This window comes from Talpa europaea (assembly GCF_964194135.1).
Source record: "Talpa europaea genome assembly, chromosome: 5".
Classification (NCBI taxonomy): domain Eukaryota; kingdom Metazoa; phylum Chordata; class Mammalia; order Eulipotyphla; family Talpidae; genus Talpa; species Talpa europaea.
In genome coordinates this window covers 121,482,798-121,498,561 of record NC_140071.1, presented here as the reverse complement: position 1 = coordinate 121,498,561, position 15,764 = coordinate 121,482,798, and the positions used below count along the sequence as shown (strand labels likewise).

The following is a 15,764-nucleotide window of genomic DNA, read 5'->3' as shown; positions in this document are numbered from 1 at the left end:
ACCTCTATACAAATGTACTACAGCATACAAATTTTTAAGAGATGGTATTAAGGCACGAACCATTATAAGTCTCTTAGAAATGTATGAACACAGGCCTGCTAAGTTGAAAAGTCTTAAAAAACTAGTGAAAACTTCATGTATATAAAATATTTCAGCATGATATTTGATAACATTCTTCACTTTCAGGTTTTATCTGTGTGATAATTCAACATGTTCTTTCTTCATAAATAGTAAAGTGTTCCTTCAGTGGTATTGGGTCTCGTCACCAGTCTCAGTATGTCTGGTAGACATCGTGAATGGGGACCTGAATAGTAGCAGCAGGGAAGGCCTGAGGTATGTAGCCTGCGTAGCCTCCGTAAACGGCGGCAGCGGCTGCGGCGTTCTTCTGTAGTGTGGCAATCGTGGCTGTGGCCGGAGCAGCAAATGGAACGTAACTGGCCCCATAGATCCCGGCAGTGGGAATTCTCTGAACGTTTGGAGCCACCGTGTACACAGGAGTGATGGGGCGGCCCTGCGGAGGAGAGAGAAAAAGAGCCCTTACTGAGAGTGTGTAGATATCTATCTGACTCAGTCATTCATTCATTCAACTCCTAGGAGATGGGGAGAGCGGAAGTAAAAGCAAAGGTTTGCATATGCAGGGCAGGGAGCAGAGGGGTAAACAATCATTGTAAGAGTCAGTAAGGGAAGGTGGAGTTGCATCCTCAAGGCTTGTTCAAATTCTACTGGTAAAAGTGGGAGGAATTCAAAGTTTAGATACTTCAGAATCTTTCACCCACTGTATCACTCAGCATAGAGAAGGGAGTTGGGAATCTACCCTTTGCTCAGTAGATTTCGCTGTAATTAAACATGAATATTTTTCCTAAAATACATGCCAGATGCCTCAATTTATACTTACCTGAAGGAACATGTTTCAAAAATGGAGCACATAGACTATGACAATGTTATGGAACAAAGTATATAGATCTCTAAAGAAGCAGTTTCTTAAGCTGTGAAATCAAATAGTTGTTGCTATAGACCACGCTTCTCAGAAATGTAGACATTTGCCTTACTGTGGATGCCATGGCTAGCTTGGTAAATGTCCCTGTTACTTCTTTCCCTCCTCTTGAAAGAGGAATAGATTATTCAAAACAAATAGGGGTGCAGTGGGGGCTGGGTTTGAGAGTCATTTTATGGAAAAGGGGATTTTTGTTAAAAGAAAACGTGCTTAACAAAATATCTGGTGCAGCTACGTTCCATAAAACATAGCCCTGTAGTAAATGCTGCCACACTCTCTAAGTCTTAAATACATCTTCAAAATATAATTCAGAACATATGAAATTAGATTTATATTTTTATTCCTGGGTTTTTATAAAGAACTTAGTTATTCCATTATGAAATCTGCAAAGCACAATCACAAAATTATGTTCAAAGGAACATTTTCAAAGTCTCAACAAGGAGTGGTTATCCTTTCTCTATATTGCAGATTTGTTGTGAGGCTTGAGAACACACTGAGAAATTATTTTGAAGAAGTGATTTTAAGTTTATATCTGTAAATGTATATTTTTTATTACTTGTAAAGGTTATATGAAATTTGGAGTATAAAATGACTACACAGGGACACCCTTGAGCAGCACCTAAAAGACAAGGGAGGATGACCCAAAGTATTCCAGAGGAAGTTTCTAGAAGCCATGATGGGACATGTTTCTGGTGTGACTCCAGTTAGAAAGGTGCTCTATTCACCAACCAATGGTGTTTATGTATTCTCTGCAATGTGGCAGAGAATACAAAGGAGGCAGAGGACTAATCATGTCAGAGAAACCAGGTAGAAGGTATCTCAAGGTCAGACACAGAAGGAGAGTACCAGGGCCACTAAGTAGCTCCAGGCATTCTGAAGAATATTGAAGGAGAGAAAAATCTCCACAAGAATCAACCGACAACAATTATACATGGAGCAAATTCATAAGCAAAGACTGAGCATAAGGACGATGACGGCAACATGCAGTACAGATTAAGTAAGGTAACTTCCTGAGATCTAGAACAAGATCTTAAGGCCTGGAATTTGGGCCTGGAGTTATAACATTACACACAAAAGACCAAAGTTCAGGAGTTTTTTAATAAAGAGAACTTAGAAATTATTACAAGAATTCCACCATGTATTATTTGTAGGTTATTGTAGATATTTACAGTCAGTCCACAAGTAATAACCACACTTAGTTGTCATTCTACACTGTGAATCACTTACACGCTATTCCTTTATTTGGCTGTGGAAAGTTGGGAGTTAAAGAGTACTTGATGACATATCAACAGACAAAAAAAATGTCAACTAGTCTGACCCTTTCTGAAAAAGGCAGTCAAGACTGGTGCTGGAGTGGGCAAGAGCAAGGAAGCTGCATCTTAATGCAGTGGTTTATAAGTCTGGCTCTGTTTCAGCATCACTGCGGAGATTGTACAAAATAAGGATTCTAGAACCCCAGTCCAGTTCTTTTGAATTGGAATCTTTGGGGTTTGAGTCTAAGAATTTCTGCCTATTTCCCCTCTCCCCCCTACCACCTTATCTAATTATTAAGATGAGACACTCCCGCCCCCTGCCCAGGTCTGAGTATCTGTGCCAGTTGATCAATAAGGTATTTGAGATTCATTGTGTCACAAAAAAGAGTTTTACCCAGATTTTTTTCCTGTCTGGATGGATGACATGTCACTCATGTCACATATCACTATGTGCTGTACACTGATGATACAAAGAAATTTAAGACCCACCTCTTGATCTGGAGGGGTCATTTTACTGGGGGAAACAGTGTATTGGCACTCACATGCCAACTGATAGTGAAGGCAGTGAGAAGAAGAGGTAATTCCCAGGGCAAGGTGGATAGGAGACTGCGGAAGAAGTGGACTGAAGAAACCACAGATAAGAGCTCCTGGTGAGAAGGTGGGGAAGGGATGGGACGATTGGATTGGGAGGAGATAAGGGTTAGGCTGGAGGAGAGGTTTAAAGGTGAATTTTGTAAAGTTTCATATATCTTCATTTCCATAGGTATTTCTCTATTTCTATAAGAACTGACATATGTGCATACCTACATACGACATGCATATATTTGAGGGGACTTTAAAACAAAATGTTCAGTGAGCTGCAATCTGGAATGTGAGAATGTGAACTATCTCCCTGGACTTTGTGTATTAGCTCCTTAACTATAGGGCCATGAGTTAAAAATTACCCAGTGTCATTAAAAAAAAAAAAAAAAAGAACACCCCACAAAAACCAGTATGTGCAATATTATGACACTGTGAGAATTACATGTCATTTTTGAATCCTGCTTCCCACCTTTAATACAGTGATAATATTAGGGTAGTATAATTATGATTTAAAATTTTTCTGCCTGGTCATACATTGTATTAAAATGTTTTCTGCCACCCAAACCCAAGAGAGGTAAGACACACAGGAACTTCTCCTGCTGAATACTAATGACTAAATGAAAAAGAAACACACGAATGATAATAACTGTGGCGAGAACCCTACCTGGAAAGGTGGTGGTGTAGACACAGCGGGAATGACAGCGGCGGCAGCAGCGCTGGCTGGGTCTGGCTGCACCGCGATCGGGCTGATCATGTGCTCCATTGTGTGGATTTTGCCATCTTCAATCATTTTAGGAGCTGGAGCTGCCTGAAACATGGAATACTGGGCCCCAATGGCAGGGATAGCCACTGCAAAAGAAGAAGGAGGGAAACAGATCAACCACCTGAAGTACTGAGGAGGATCCATCACTGTCTTTGTGAGATTTAAAAAGCCAAGGTTAGCAGCCACTCTCCCTGCTGACCAATGTTCTCATAGCCCAGGAACAGGGTGCCTCCTAGGAAGTAGTGAGGGGAAGTGGCAAGTACAGCTCCCCTCCAGCTTGTCTTTCATCAGTAACCAAATGGATTGTCATGGATGGAAGGTCTAGAATCAGGTTTCTGCACCAACATTTCCTGCTGCTGCTACAGAAAATTGCCTTTTGAATCTTATTCGTGATGTCCTGTGAGCAAGAAAGGGCCTGTTAACTCAATAAACAAGCTCAGAATAAGAAGTGGGATTAGAGGTTTGAGGTGCAACAAGTGTGAGCATGGGCCTGTCTGTTCCTAACATCACCTCACCCACTGCCAGACCCACTGCCCTTTTTACTTTCACCACATTATAAGCAGGTTCTGTTGAGGGTTTTTTTTTTTTTTTAAAGATTTATTTATTATTTATTTATACAAGCACTGGGTACAGTCAGAAGTGCGGGAGGGTGAGAGAATTCACCAGAGCCAGAGGGGAGAGCAGAACAGGCAGAGTGATGAAGTACACTTCTGAGGGGAGCAGCGGGCGGCAGGAGAGGTCTGCGCGCCATGCGGGACCCTCGCCCGGTGGCCGGGGATCGAACCGGCGCTGCAGAGGCTACAGGCAGCCCAGCGCTCAACCACTGAGCGACTGGGAGGCCCTGTTGAGGATTTTATGCTGAGAACTCAGAGGACTGTATATATCAACCTAAGATGCATTTCAGATTTCAACATTACCTCTTCAAAGAAAACTGCATATGAAAAAAGGGAAAACTTCCTAATTTTTAAATGTCTACTGACAGTACGGAAGCAGTAGAGTGGCTTTTTAATGACCTGCCAATCTAAAGATGTGTTTGTGAGCCAAGTCCAAAGGACACAATTTGACCAAAGATTCAAACAGATAGCAGTTACCGAAAGTCAATGTATGATAAAAAGAGATAAAAAGGAAAAAATACTGTTCTTGACTTGGAGGAGCTGGTATGTGTGCAGTGTGTTCTGAAAAGCATGAAAATGAAACACATACACTAAGTACCCTTTTATTAATTTTTTTCTCCAACTGTAGTTGTATTTATTCCAGTAAAAATGGACCTGATAATAGAGACAAATGACTACGTTAAGCCCTGGTATGGTCATTCAATAAACTACATCCTCTTCAAATCTTTGCCTTTTCCACCATATGGTCTTGTGCTCAGATGCTTCACCACTTCCCCGAGTTTATCCTAAAACACCCAATTCTAATTTTCTGGATGACTCAGAAATGGAGGCCCAGGGGATAGTGTCCAGAGAGGGTTGTGAGTTTTAGCTATGTTGGAGTAATACCCGTTAATTTAGAACTGTCCTGGCTACCAGCCCATAAGAATTTCTACTTTATGTTTCAGGACACAAATACACACTCATAGGCTGAGCTCTTTTCTCTAATTAGATCTTAAGTTACTGCAACTTGCCAACTGGAGTCACTTTCTCAACAAGTAGAAGTGACAACACCTACATCCCTAAACTCTGTTTTAGGGATGATAGATAGGAGATCAGTTTTACATTGCTTAGAGCACCAATGGCATGTATAAGGAAATCAGTTTGAGAAGTTATTTAACTGCAGAAAACGTAGAATTTTTTCACAGGCCAAAAGTACCCCCAAACCCAAAAAACAGTGAATTATTTTACAAGGAAGCTCAATGGGGAAAATGCTTTTAAGTCCTATATGGCCAATGCAAACTTATGTCCCCAATGCAGACCTTTTATCTCCTTTTTAGCTCGTTAAAGGAGAACATAATCCTCAACCAGAAGACAATTCAGAACAGCTGAGGTTGGTAGTGAGCCTGCTCTCAAAGAGCCCTTCAGTGCAATCTCTGTGAAGCCAGGAAAAGGTGTGGAGAGGACACTCATTCCAATTATGCACCACTGAGTCTTCATGTGTTCGGATGCTTGTGTGGTGTGTGCTGAGAGTCTGTGCTGTACACAATGGAGTTAAAGAAAGTTCCTTGTAGGTTAGGATCAGAAAGGAGACCTGTTTCACATTAGGAGACCAATGGGCACAAACAACGTTGGCAAACTGGTTTGTGGGGCCTGGGGTTGAAAGCAAAGTTCAAGGTCCCTGGCTTGAATTACTTAAATGTCCCATCCTCAATTACTGATCCAGCAAGAGGAGGAAATGAATGCTGGAAATTAAAATCTGGGGAATTAGCAGCTACAAAACTTTTACGACTGCCTTGTTCCCAGATATTCTGGTTTTGTTAAGACGATGGCAAAGGACATGCGTGTAGTGTTTGTTATTTGCTCTTGAAGGACAATTTTCTACCATTCCCAATAACTCTCAGAATTGGCAATAAGCTGTATCCTCTGGCTCCTGGTGGATAGAAATATACTTAAGACAAGACAGTTTCTAGCTAGTAAAAGATACAGAAGAGTCTCATTCTTCCATCTGTATCTCTCTCCCCACAACTCTGCCTACCTGGTCACAGACTGGAAAAAAAAAAAAAAAGCCTATTAACAGGAGAGAACCATTAAAAAAACCCCACTACTGGAAAGTCTGACTCAGACATGTTCAGAGCTAGACCGTCCTGTCCCCTTTAGTTCCAAATAAGGCCCAGGAGGCCACATTCTTTGCCTAAACTCTGGCTGCCTGTGAGAAGAGGAACCCATGTGCAGAAAGAGTCTGAGGAAGGTTTGGGGTCACTTCAGGGCCAGGGTTGTGGGTTAGGCTGAATGGATGCTTCTCACGCTGGTTTATACTGACCTGTACCAGGCTTAATGGCAACTGGATTGACAGCAGAGATTTCCAGATTCGGTACAAGTTCATATCCTTTTTCTTGCTGCTTTCCTTTCCCTTCATGATATCGGCTATATATACCACGGCCAGCGGAATATCCCCCGAGGTAGGAACCCCTGGGCCCTGGGGCTCTGTTGCCAGCAGCACCTCGACCCCGGCCTCTTATGCTGCCTGCTTATAATAACAATACAGAAAATGATGAGCAACCAACAGTAAAGTACAGAAGGCAGATCTAAACTCAAGATTCTTGGCACTTTTGTGTCTGTTATGTCTAATCCAACTCTTCAACGAGCTGGAAAGCTCCTTCAAACACTCTACTCCAGCTGAGACTCACAGCTTATGTCTGCTTAATGCATGAGATGGACTTTGAGGGGGAGTTCCTAGAATGGCAAATGCAACTTCCATAAAGAAGAAACATTCATAGACTGTAAAGAAGTTAGATCTGGAAGGGGATGTGCTGGTTCACCTTCCTCATTTCATGCGTGAGAAAACAGGTTCTAGGGAGGTTCTAGGGACTGACTGAAGTCACAGAGTCAATTCATGCGAGTGTAGGACACAGAGGGTAGGTATTTTGTTTCCTTGGCTAAAGCTTGCTCTCAGTATACCCTAGCCAATGAGTAAACAAACACCCCCCCCAAAAAAAACATAACAAAAAGACAAAACCAAACTGTGCCTCCTACTCCCCAACATCATAAAGAATCAACGTAGCTACAGACTGGTGAACTAACCCTAGTCGGGCCTAATTTCACCAGTCACCCCAACGCTACAAACCATCTGCATTTCTCTCAGTGCGACAGATTGTCTTAGAAGCCAGGAAAGAACAGAACCCAGAACAGGCACACAAATGGGGTGGGGGTGTAGAAGGGGAAGGAGCAGCGGTGGAGCCCACCAGCTCTAAACATGATAGTCACAATGTTCATGCCACCCCCTGCTAAGTGGACATGGTTCTTGGGGGTGGGGGAGGGGCCTACCCAGCAGAACAGCCCCCCACTAACCTTTCACGAAGTAGTCTCTGTTGGGCCCGATGAGCGCGTTGTAGGGGTACCCGTAGTAGGCCAGCGTGTAGGGGTCGCAGGAATACACATAGCTGGGAGGCTGCACCACCGCCTCTGCAGCGCCTCCGCCCTTGGCCGCCTTCTGGTAGCGCGAGTACTGCTCCTTGTCCACAGGCTTGGCCAGCGTCACCTCCAGGCACGAGCCCTCCAGCTCCGTGCCGTTGAGGTTGTTCATGGCATGCACGGCGTCCTCGCGGCTGGCGAAGTGCACGAACGCATAGTCGCGGATCTTCTTGACGCGCTCCACGCAGCCGGGGTTGAACTGGCCAAAGCTCTTTTTGATGGTGTCCTCGGTGGTCTCGATCATGAGATTGCGCACGTAGAGGATCTTCACCGTCTCCATGACATCCTCGTCCACGTCGATCTCCGGTTCCGCCCAGTCCACGGCGATCTGGTGGCCCCACAGCTGGATGCGGCCGGGCATGAGCTTGCGGCGCGCCATGGCTGCTGCGCGGTGGCTCTCGTACTCCACGAAGGCGAAGCCGCGGTTCTTCATCTTGTCGGCCGCGCTGGCGTAAACGATCACGTCGAGCACGCCCTCGGTGACCTTGGAGATCTCCTCCAGGATCTCCTCGCGCTTCTTCATCTTGGGGATGCCCCCGATGAAGAGGCGGCAGTTGTCCACGCTGCAGCACACGCCCAGCAGGCGCCCCGGGCGGATCTCGTAGTTGTTGAGCTCGCGCACCGCGCGCTTGGCCTCGGTCTTGTGGCAGTACATGACGAAGGCGTAGCCGCGGTTCTTGCCGTCGAAGTCCATCATGAGGCGCAGCTCGTAGATGCGGCCCACGGTCTCGAACACGGGCACCAGCTCGTCCTCGTACACGTCGCGCGGGATCTTGCCCACGAAGACCTCGCAGCCGCGCTGCGGGTGTGCGCCCTCCCAGCCGGGGGGTGGCCCGCCGTACTTGCGCTGCCCGTTCTCCTGCACCATGCTGTAGCCCGTGCGCTCCATCAGCGCCAGCAGGGCCGCCTCGTTGGGCGCGCCGGCCACGCCCTCGGGCACCTTGGCCGTGGACGCTGCGGGCGAGTCGCTGCTCATGGCTGCGGTGGAATCCTCTGCGGTCATAATGTCAAAGGCATCCACGGCTGGCGGAAACCTAGGGGAGGCAGAAGCAAGGGTAAGGGTGGCATCGGCCTGATGGAGCAAGAACTTGGCTGCCTTTTTTTTTTTTAAATCAAGACTCCTCGGGTGATTAATTACAAAGATGGAGACATCTCATTGGAAATGCAACAGTGTTCTAAATCCGGCTAAAAAAGACAAGTTGTTTTGCAGGAAAAACCAGAAGTGACTCGCAGGGGAAAAAAAAATCAAAATGAACAAGCACTTCCCTTAATCAGTAGACCAACGGCTTTGAAGCGCAGAGAAACTGCTGCAATTGTTGGTGAAAACCTCTCGTTTTTGCAGCCCCCAAAATAAATTCTTGCACTGTTAGTTCAAGTTGGGCTCCTGTTAGTTATAGTAGTATACCTCATTTATTTATTTCTATGGCAGACTAAGTTTGTTGAGAGTGTTTTTCATTTAAGAATGGAAAGAGAAATAGATTCACATTGTTAAGGAACAATGGTGTCACTCTGCAGGCAGATGTTGGGCTGTGTGCTGAAACTTTTTACAAGAAATGGAGCAGTCATAATACTAAGAATTGGGCATAGGTGATCCGGTAAGTCTGATTTTTAATGGTGTCATTCTGGCAAAATTCTTGATATGACCTATTTATGGGTTTGGAATGGGTCCACAAAGACCTAGATTAGGTTCAAACTGGGAGACATCTAAGGCAGCAACTATCTGGTAAACCACACTATAATTTTCAGAGAACTGTCACATGCACCATCTTATTTGATCTTCTTAATCTCCTTAACATGGTAAGTGATATTATCATTACTCCTGATTTACTTATGGGAAACATTTCACACTGCAAGTACCAGCTCTTATCAGCACCTGATTCCAAATTATCTGGCTCCAGATTCTGTGTTCTTTCTTCTAAACCAGTACTGTGCAATAGAACTTTTTGGGATGACAGAAAAGCTGTCACTAGCTACAGGTGGCTACTGAGTACATGAAATGGGGCTATTGCCACGGATAATGGATTCTTTCACTTAATTTAATTAAATGAATTAAAACTTAATTTAAATGAATTAAAATTAGAGTCACATGACAGTGCAGGTTTAAATGTTGCCATCTTTCTTCATAGAGCTCAGGGCTGTGAAATAAATTATATAATCAGTGTAATACTGGGGGCTGCAATATTTATTTTTTTTTTTGGAAAGAAAGGCTCTGATTGGCCTTCTAAAAAATGAAATAAATAAATCTTATGGAAAATTAAGGAAAGTAAATAAGAATAATTTCTGATTCTCCCACCCAATGGCAGCCTCAATGAAAGGTTCCTGTTTACTGCTATTTCACTTCATTTTACAAGTATTCCTTCATGTTCTTCTAATTCTTTGTAAAAGTATAATTTTTAATGGCTGCATAAGAGTTCATTATTGAGCTAGAACTTAGAGTTTTATAGTGGTTAATTAAAAAATAAAAGACATCCCAGGTTCTAGTAAAGTGATGAATTATGGGAAATGTCAAGGATAAGTAAGGTGAGTTTGAACATCTAAAACAACAACAACAACAACAAATTATAGCACAACAGAAATCTGAGATATTTATATGCCAGGTAGCCAGGCCAGTACTTGCCTAGACAGTACAGTTTAGTGGCTGGGCTGGGTCTCTGAAGCCAGGCTGCATGTTGAGTGTGAATTCTAGCTCTTAACACTTCCTAGTTGTATGGCCAGGAGCAAGGCTCCTTAGCTGTTCTGTGCCTCAGTTTCCCTATTTGACATGGGGACGATAGTGATAGGATTAACTTTATTGAGTTTAGAGGAGTGAGTTATTATAATATATAATATACAAAGCTACTTAGAACTGTGCCCAGAATATTAGAAGTGCTGGAGAAATACGTCAGTTATTATTATCTCTCACTCCAAACTTCTAGGTAAAACTTCATACCAACATTTTTACAGTAATTTTGACATTTTCTCAATTGTTTAAAAACATCTGTTTGACACAGCTTCTATTTCCATTTTTTTTTTTTTTTTTGCTTTTCATGTTCTTGAAAACTGGTTGACAATATATCCAGCTATGAAGTTTTTTTCTAACATAAAGTTGAAAATTATACATTTGTTCCTAGTTTCACTGAAACAAATTTCAAACATTGATTAAATTCCAGAGGAATAGACCTTAGCACATTACTGAGATATGTGGAATTGATTTTTCTACATTGTACTTTGAAGTCACTATTTTACACAAAAAAAAGCTTCCGAATGGTTAATGAGAGTCATTCTAAATCCAACACTATTTCTTTCTTTCTTTTTTTTTATGGTATCACTTTATTTATTTGTTTGTTTGTTTGTTTGTTTATTTATTTATTTATACAAGCACTGGGTACAGTCAGAAGCGTGGGAGGGTGAGAGAATTCACCAGAGCGGGGAGCAGAGCAGGCAGAAGGACCAAAGTACACTGCTGAGGGGAGCAGCAGGCGGCAGGAGAGGTCTCCACGCCATGTGGGGCCCTCGTCGGTGGCCGGGGAGCAGCTGGGGATCAAACTGGCGCTTCAGAGGCTGCGGGCAGCTTCGAAACCCAGCGCTCAACTGCTGCGCCACTGGGGAGGCCCAAATCCAACACTATTTCATTAAAAAACAAACTATTTACCTTCAGTCTGAAATCTGCTAGTGTCAGTAACATCAAATATCTTAAAAAAAAATACATATATATATATATATATATATATATATAGAGAGAGAGAGAGAGAGAGAGAGTATATATCTGAGCCAAGAAAAAGCCTTTTTTCCTGGAGTTTCCATCATATGGAATAACTTAATAATTTAATTCAATTTTTACAGTCTTCTATATTCCTAGTGCCATGACTTAAGCTACTTAAATTCTTCATCTTATTGTTTACATGTTTTAGGGAGCCATCTGACATTCTGGAGCTAGAAGAAGAACAAATGCACAGATGTATACGTACATATACAAATCTGATATTAATTAAAGTAGTAGATTAACAATCTTTTACACTAACTTTTACAGTAATTACAAATATTAGCATAAAACAAGTGACACCCACAGTGAGATGCCATTTCATACCTGTTAGCATGGCTGTTATGTCAAAAAATTAATACAAAATAAATGTTGGCAGTGGTGTGAAAAAATTGGATTCCTTGGTGGATGACTGGTGGGAATGTATAGTAGCTTAGCCACTGTGAAGACAGTGACCAGAGATGCTTCAGAAGAACCAGACCAAAATGTTATTAACAATTTTATTCTAACAAGGCTATTTATTGTTACTGAAGTTAAAAGTCCAGCCACCTTCAGAACTGTGCTTTATAAAGTCAGTTTAGAATATTCTCTTTATAAAGGGGTGTGTGTGTGTGTGTGTGTATTTGGAAGTGGGGGTGTGGTGTCTGAAGGACAGAAATACTATCTTTTGAATGACAAGCTTCAAGCTTTTTCTTGGGGTTAAAGGTATAGACACAATGAATATAATAAGGAGACTTCGTAAATTAAACATTGTCTTATAAATAAAAGTCAGATAAATGGCACAGAATTCCCATTTTTATCCATTCAATTTATGGCAGATTTTTAATGGATTGAATAATCTGATTTCTGCTGTCTAGCACAGTGAATAAGTGGACAGTCTCTGGCGTCAAAAGACCTAGGTCCAAATCCTGGCTTCTCGACTTACTAGTTGTAAACTTTGAGGAAAGCCATGTTAACCCCTTAAAGCCTCAATGTTATCCTCTTTAATGGTGACAAGAAGAGCTAACCTTTTTTGAACGCTTACTGTGTGCTTAACTTCTTACATATACTACCTCATTGTAGTCCTCACAGTATTTGTATGAGATATTAAGAATATCGCTACCTCACTTATAAGGAAACTGAGGGACAGAGAGATTTAGCAGATTATCACTTTGCAAGTGATAGAGCTGGTATGTGAATGCCAACAGAATGACTTAGAGTCTGTACTGTATCTGCTGGGAAATGATTTGGACTGTGGTAAGAAGTGATGAAGTGACATGTGTAAAGCTCCTAGGGCAGAATCTGGCACTAAGTGCTCACAAAAGTCTAGGAAAATAGAAACCCCCCCCCCCTAAAAAACACAACGATACATTTGAACTTGAGATAAAAATCTTGCCCCTATAGAAGATTCTTGTGTTTATAGGTAAACAGGCAAGAGGTTATCCCAGCCAACTGTAAAGTGGACAGTGTGAGGAGTGTAGCCTGTGAGTTTCTGGTGTAGACTGGTGTACCAGAGACTTCCAGATTCTATTCATTCCAGATGACTATCTAGCAATGGGATTCTCCACTGGTGAGGTGGCTCAGGCATCGAGTGAAAGCTTGATCCTCACCGAGCCCTTGGCTCAAACAGTTTGCAAAGGCTGTTCCAGATAGAGCCTGAAGAGACTTGCTGCCTTGGATCCAAGAGGTCCATCATGGTTGCCAAATCTCCTGGGGCAGAACCCTCCCAACATAGCCATCCACACACACACACACACACACACACACACACACACACACACAAAATGCATTTTCCTTCAACAGGACTACTAGCATTAAACAAATGTGATGGTATTTTTGAAATAAGTCATTTATTTGTTGCATGCCATATAAATCAAATAGAAAAATATACCTTTAGATCGAGGCATTATTATTCTGAACTAAGCTAGAATTTTTGTTGTGTTGGGATAGCATTTGCAGTCTTAAAGTAGAAATCATCCAGGATTTGAATTCCCTTCTTACTAGTTCAAAGTACATTTCTTTAGGGTTTTAACTTTGAACTGGAATGTTTTAGAGGGCAAGGGACACCACTGTGCTGAGCAAGATTTCCAGTGTTTACCAACCAGTCTTTCCCTAGGATCAAAACACATGAATTTACTCTAGAATTATCCAAACTACCTACCAGTTAGCTTTGGTTCACAGCTTTAGGGCTCTGTGTGTGTGTGTGTGTGTGACGCAACTTGAAATTCTTGTGAGTTTTACTTGTTGACCAACACATACACTGCACTTAAAGATCTGTTCAGTGTGGAGCACAGTCTTCTACCATGAGGTGGAATTGAATTTTAGGAACTTTCAGAATGAATTTATCCAGGTAGTAATTCTATTTTGTGCTTTATTCATACCATGCAAATTTTCTCTTTATTCATAGTTAATTCTTAGGCACAATCATTGTGGGTGAAGAGCAAAGCCATTGGAGTCAGAGGACTTTGAGTTCAAATGATGTCAGTACCACTGATGAGCCATGTGAAGTTTCCTCATCTCTAAGTTGGTTCTAGTAATGGCACCCATGTCAAGGGATTGATTTCAGGATTAAATGACTTAATGCCACAAAACTGGGGGGTGGGGCAGGGGCCGATCGAATACCAATTTCTGCAAAACGTTTTCAGGATTTGGCCTTGCCCCGAGCGGTTATCTTTCTGTCCAACGCCAAGTTGCCACCACCCACTAGAGTAAACAGTAGAGAACACTCCCTCTCGAGCAGGCCTCAGGCACAGGGATGTTCCTGTACCTCAGAGTTTGAATGTGTGAGCAGAATGCCACTCCAAATGGAGGCTGAATACGTGGACTCTACCTGGGGGTCCAATCAATGAACTGAAGACTGAGCCAGACTTTTTCCCTATCTCTGGCAACATGGCCCTTGAGACACAGAAATCATTCCATGACGCTTTCATTTAAAATCCTGGAAGGATAAAGAGGCAGTCGACTAATGACATCCTGGGGCCTATCTTCTGTCAGTTCTTAGCTAATCTGAGAAGAGTTAATTCCCAATGGGTCTTAAATGGTGTTGATTCTTGTACAGGTTTTGTTATGGCAAAGCACATCATTCAGTGGATGATTGTTTGATAAATAGATACAAAGCCCAGAGGCTCACTTTTCCCAGGCATTTCTATCAACACAGCCCAGAAAATGAGGCATTTTGCGGTGGTTCCCAGGGAACCTGTACACCACAAGAGGGGGAAAGCCACTCCCCCAAAGGGAAGGAGTGGGGTAATTTTCTACAGGAGTTGGCAGCACATCAGAATCCTGCAAGTATCTGTTCTCTTTAAATGAGCATTACACACTTACCCTTTTTTTCAATAAGTTAATAGGGTAATTCTGGAAAAAAGTTAAAAAAAAAAAAACAAAAAACTGCACATGAAACTTGCAACTCCGGCACCCATCTGCCTCCTGGATTAATGTTTTCCCAAATTGAGGACATGCAGTAGGAGGGACTTCTCGTTCCACCCCTTATCTTGGTTCCTTTGACCTAAACCTTTGAGGGATCTGGCAAGAACAGAAAGTGGATGGGCCGGTAGATACCAGAAGGAGAGTAGAGGAAGAGAAGCAGCAATGACTTAGGTAATAGTAGCCTGAACTTACAATGTTTTGCAATTTATAAGATTCTTTCACATACATTATCTAATTTCACAAAATCCCAGAATTTGAGCTGCAAAGAGAACTTGGGTATCATTTAATCCAGTGTTTCTCAATCTCATTCCCTCTTGACATTGGATGTGATAATTCTGCATTGTGGGAACTGCCTGCCCCACACAATGCAGGATGTTTCAAAGCATCCCTGGCATCTCCCCTTTAGAGGCCAAAGACGGCCCTGCCCCCAGGTTGTGACAACCAAAAATGTCTCCTGAGGACAAAATTGCCTCCTGCTGAAAATTTCTGATGGAGTTTGACTAACTTGGAGTTATAAACAGTATATATATATTTGCACCTGGCAGGTACTAATTAAATAGTGGGAGAAGAAGTTATTCTATACTTTTCACCAAAGCATGGGTTGAATGACTTAATCTGGCTCTAATTACTGAGAAATGTGCAACATTTTTCAAAGGTCCAAGGTAGTAACTCTCTGATACCAAACTACTCATTTAATCTGGTTCAAAACCTAGCAGTTTAATTTTTCAAACCAAACAACTACCATACTAAAGCCCTATCAGACCGATTCCGCTGTTAAACTGATTTGTCACCACAGGCAAACTGACAGGCCTAGGTCATACAAATGCCACTTCTGACATCAGGTAAAGATCTGCCAAGCTCTCCTCAAGGTGCCTCATTTAAACCCAAATTCTTATGCTTTATGGACATGCAAAAACTGCATGCAGCCTGGTTTTTAACACTTGAAACTTTCTCACCGAGTTAA

The 15,764-nt window shown here is 42.5% G+C and overlaps 1 protein-coding gene across 2 annotated transcripts in view; it reads right to left on the bottom strand.

Moving 5' to 3' along the window:
• Positions 1-271: 271 nt before the first annotated feature.
• Positions 272-15,764, bottom strand: part of RBM47 (RNA binding motif protein 47) — a gene marked incomplete at both ends in the record, with an annotated part of 132,537 nt that continues 117,044 nt past the window's right edge. Inside the window, 4 exons of one of the 2 annotated variants that reach the window (XM_084232886.1) lie at positions 272-511; positions 3,494-3,678; positions 6,506-6,712; positions 7,534-8,690. In XM_084232886.1, coding sequence (XP_084089012.1) covers positions 272-511; positions 3,494-3,678; positions 6,506-6,712; positions 7,534-8,659 — 1,758 coding nt within the window. Of the gene's footprint in view, positions 512-3,493; positions 3,679-6,505; positions 6,713-7,533; positions 8,691-15,764 lie in introns of those variants that run through there. The other variant, XM_084232885.1, reaches the window with a different exon arrangement.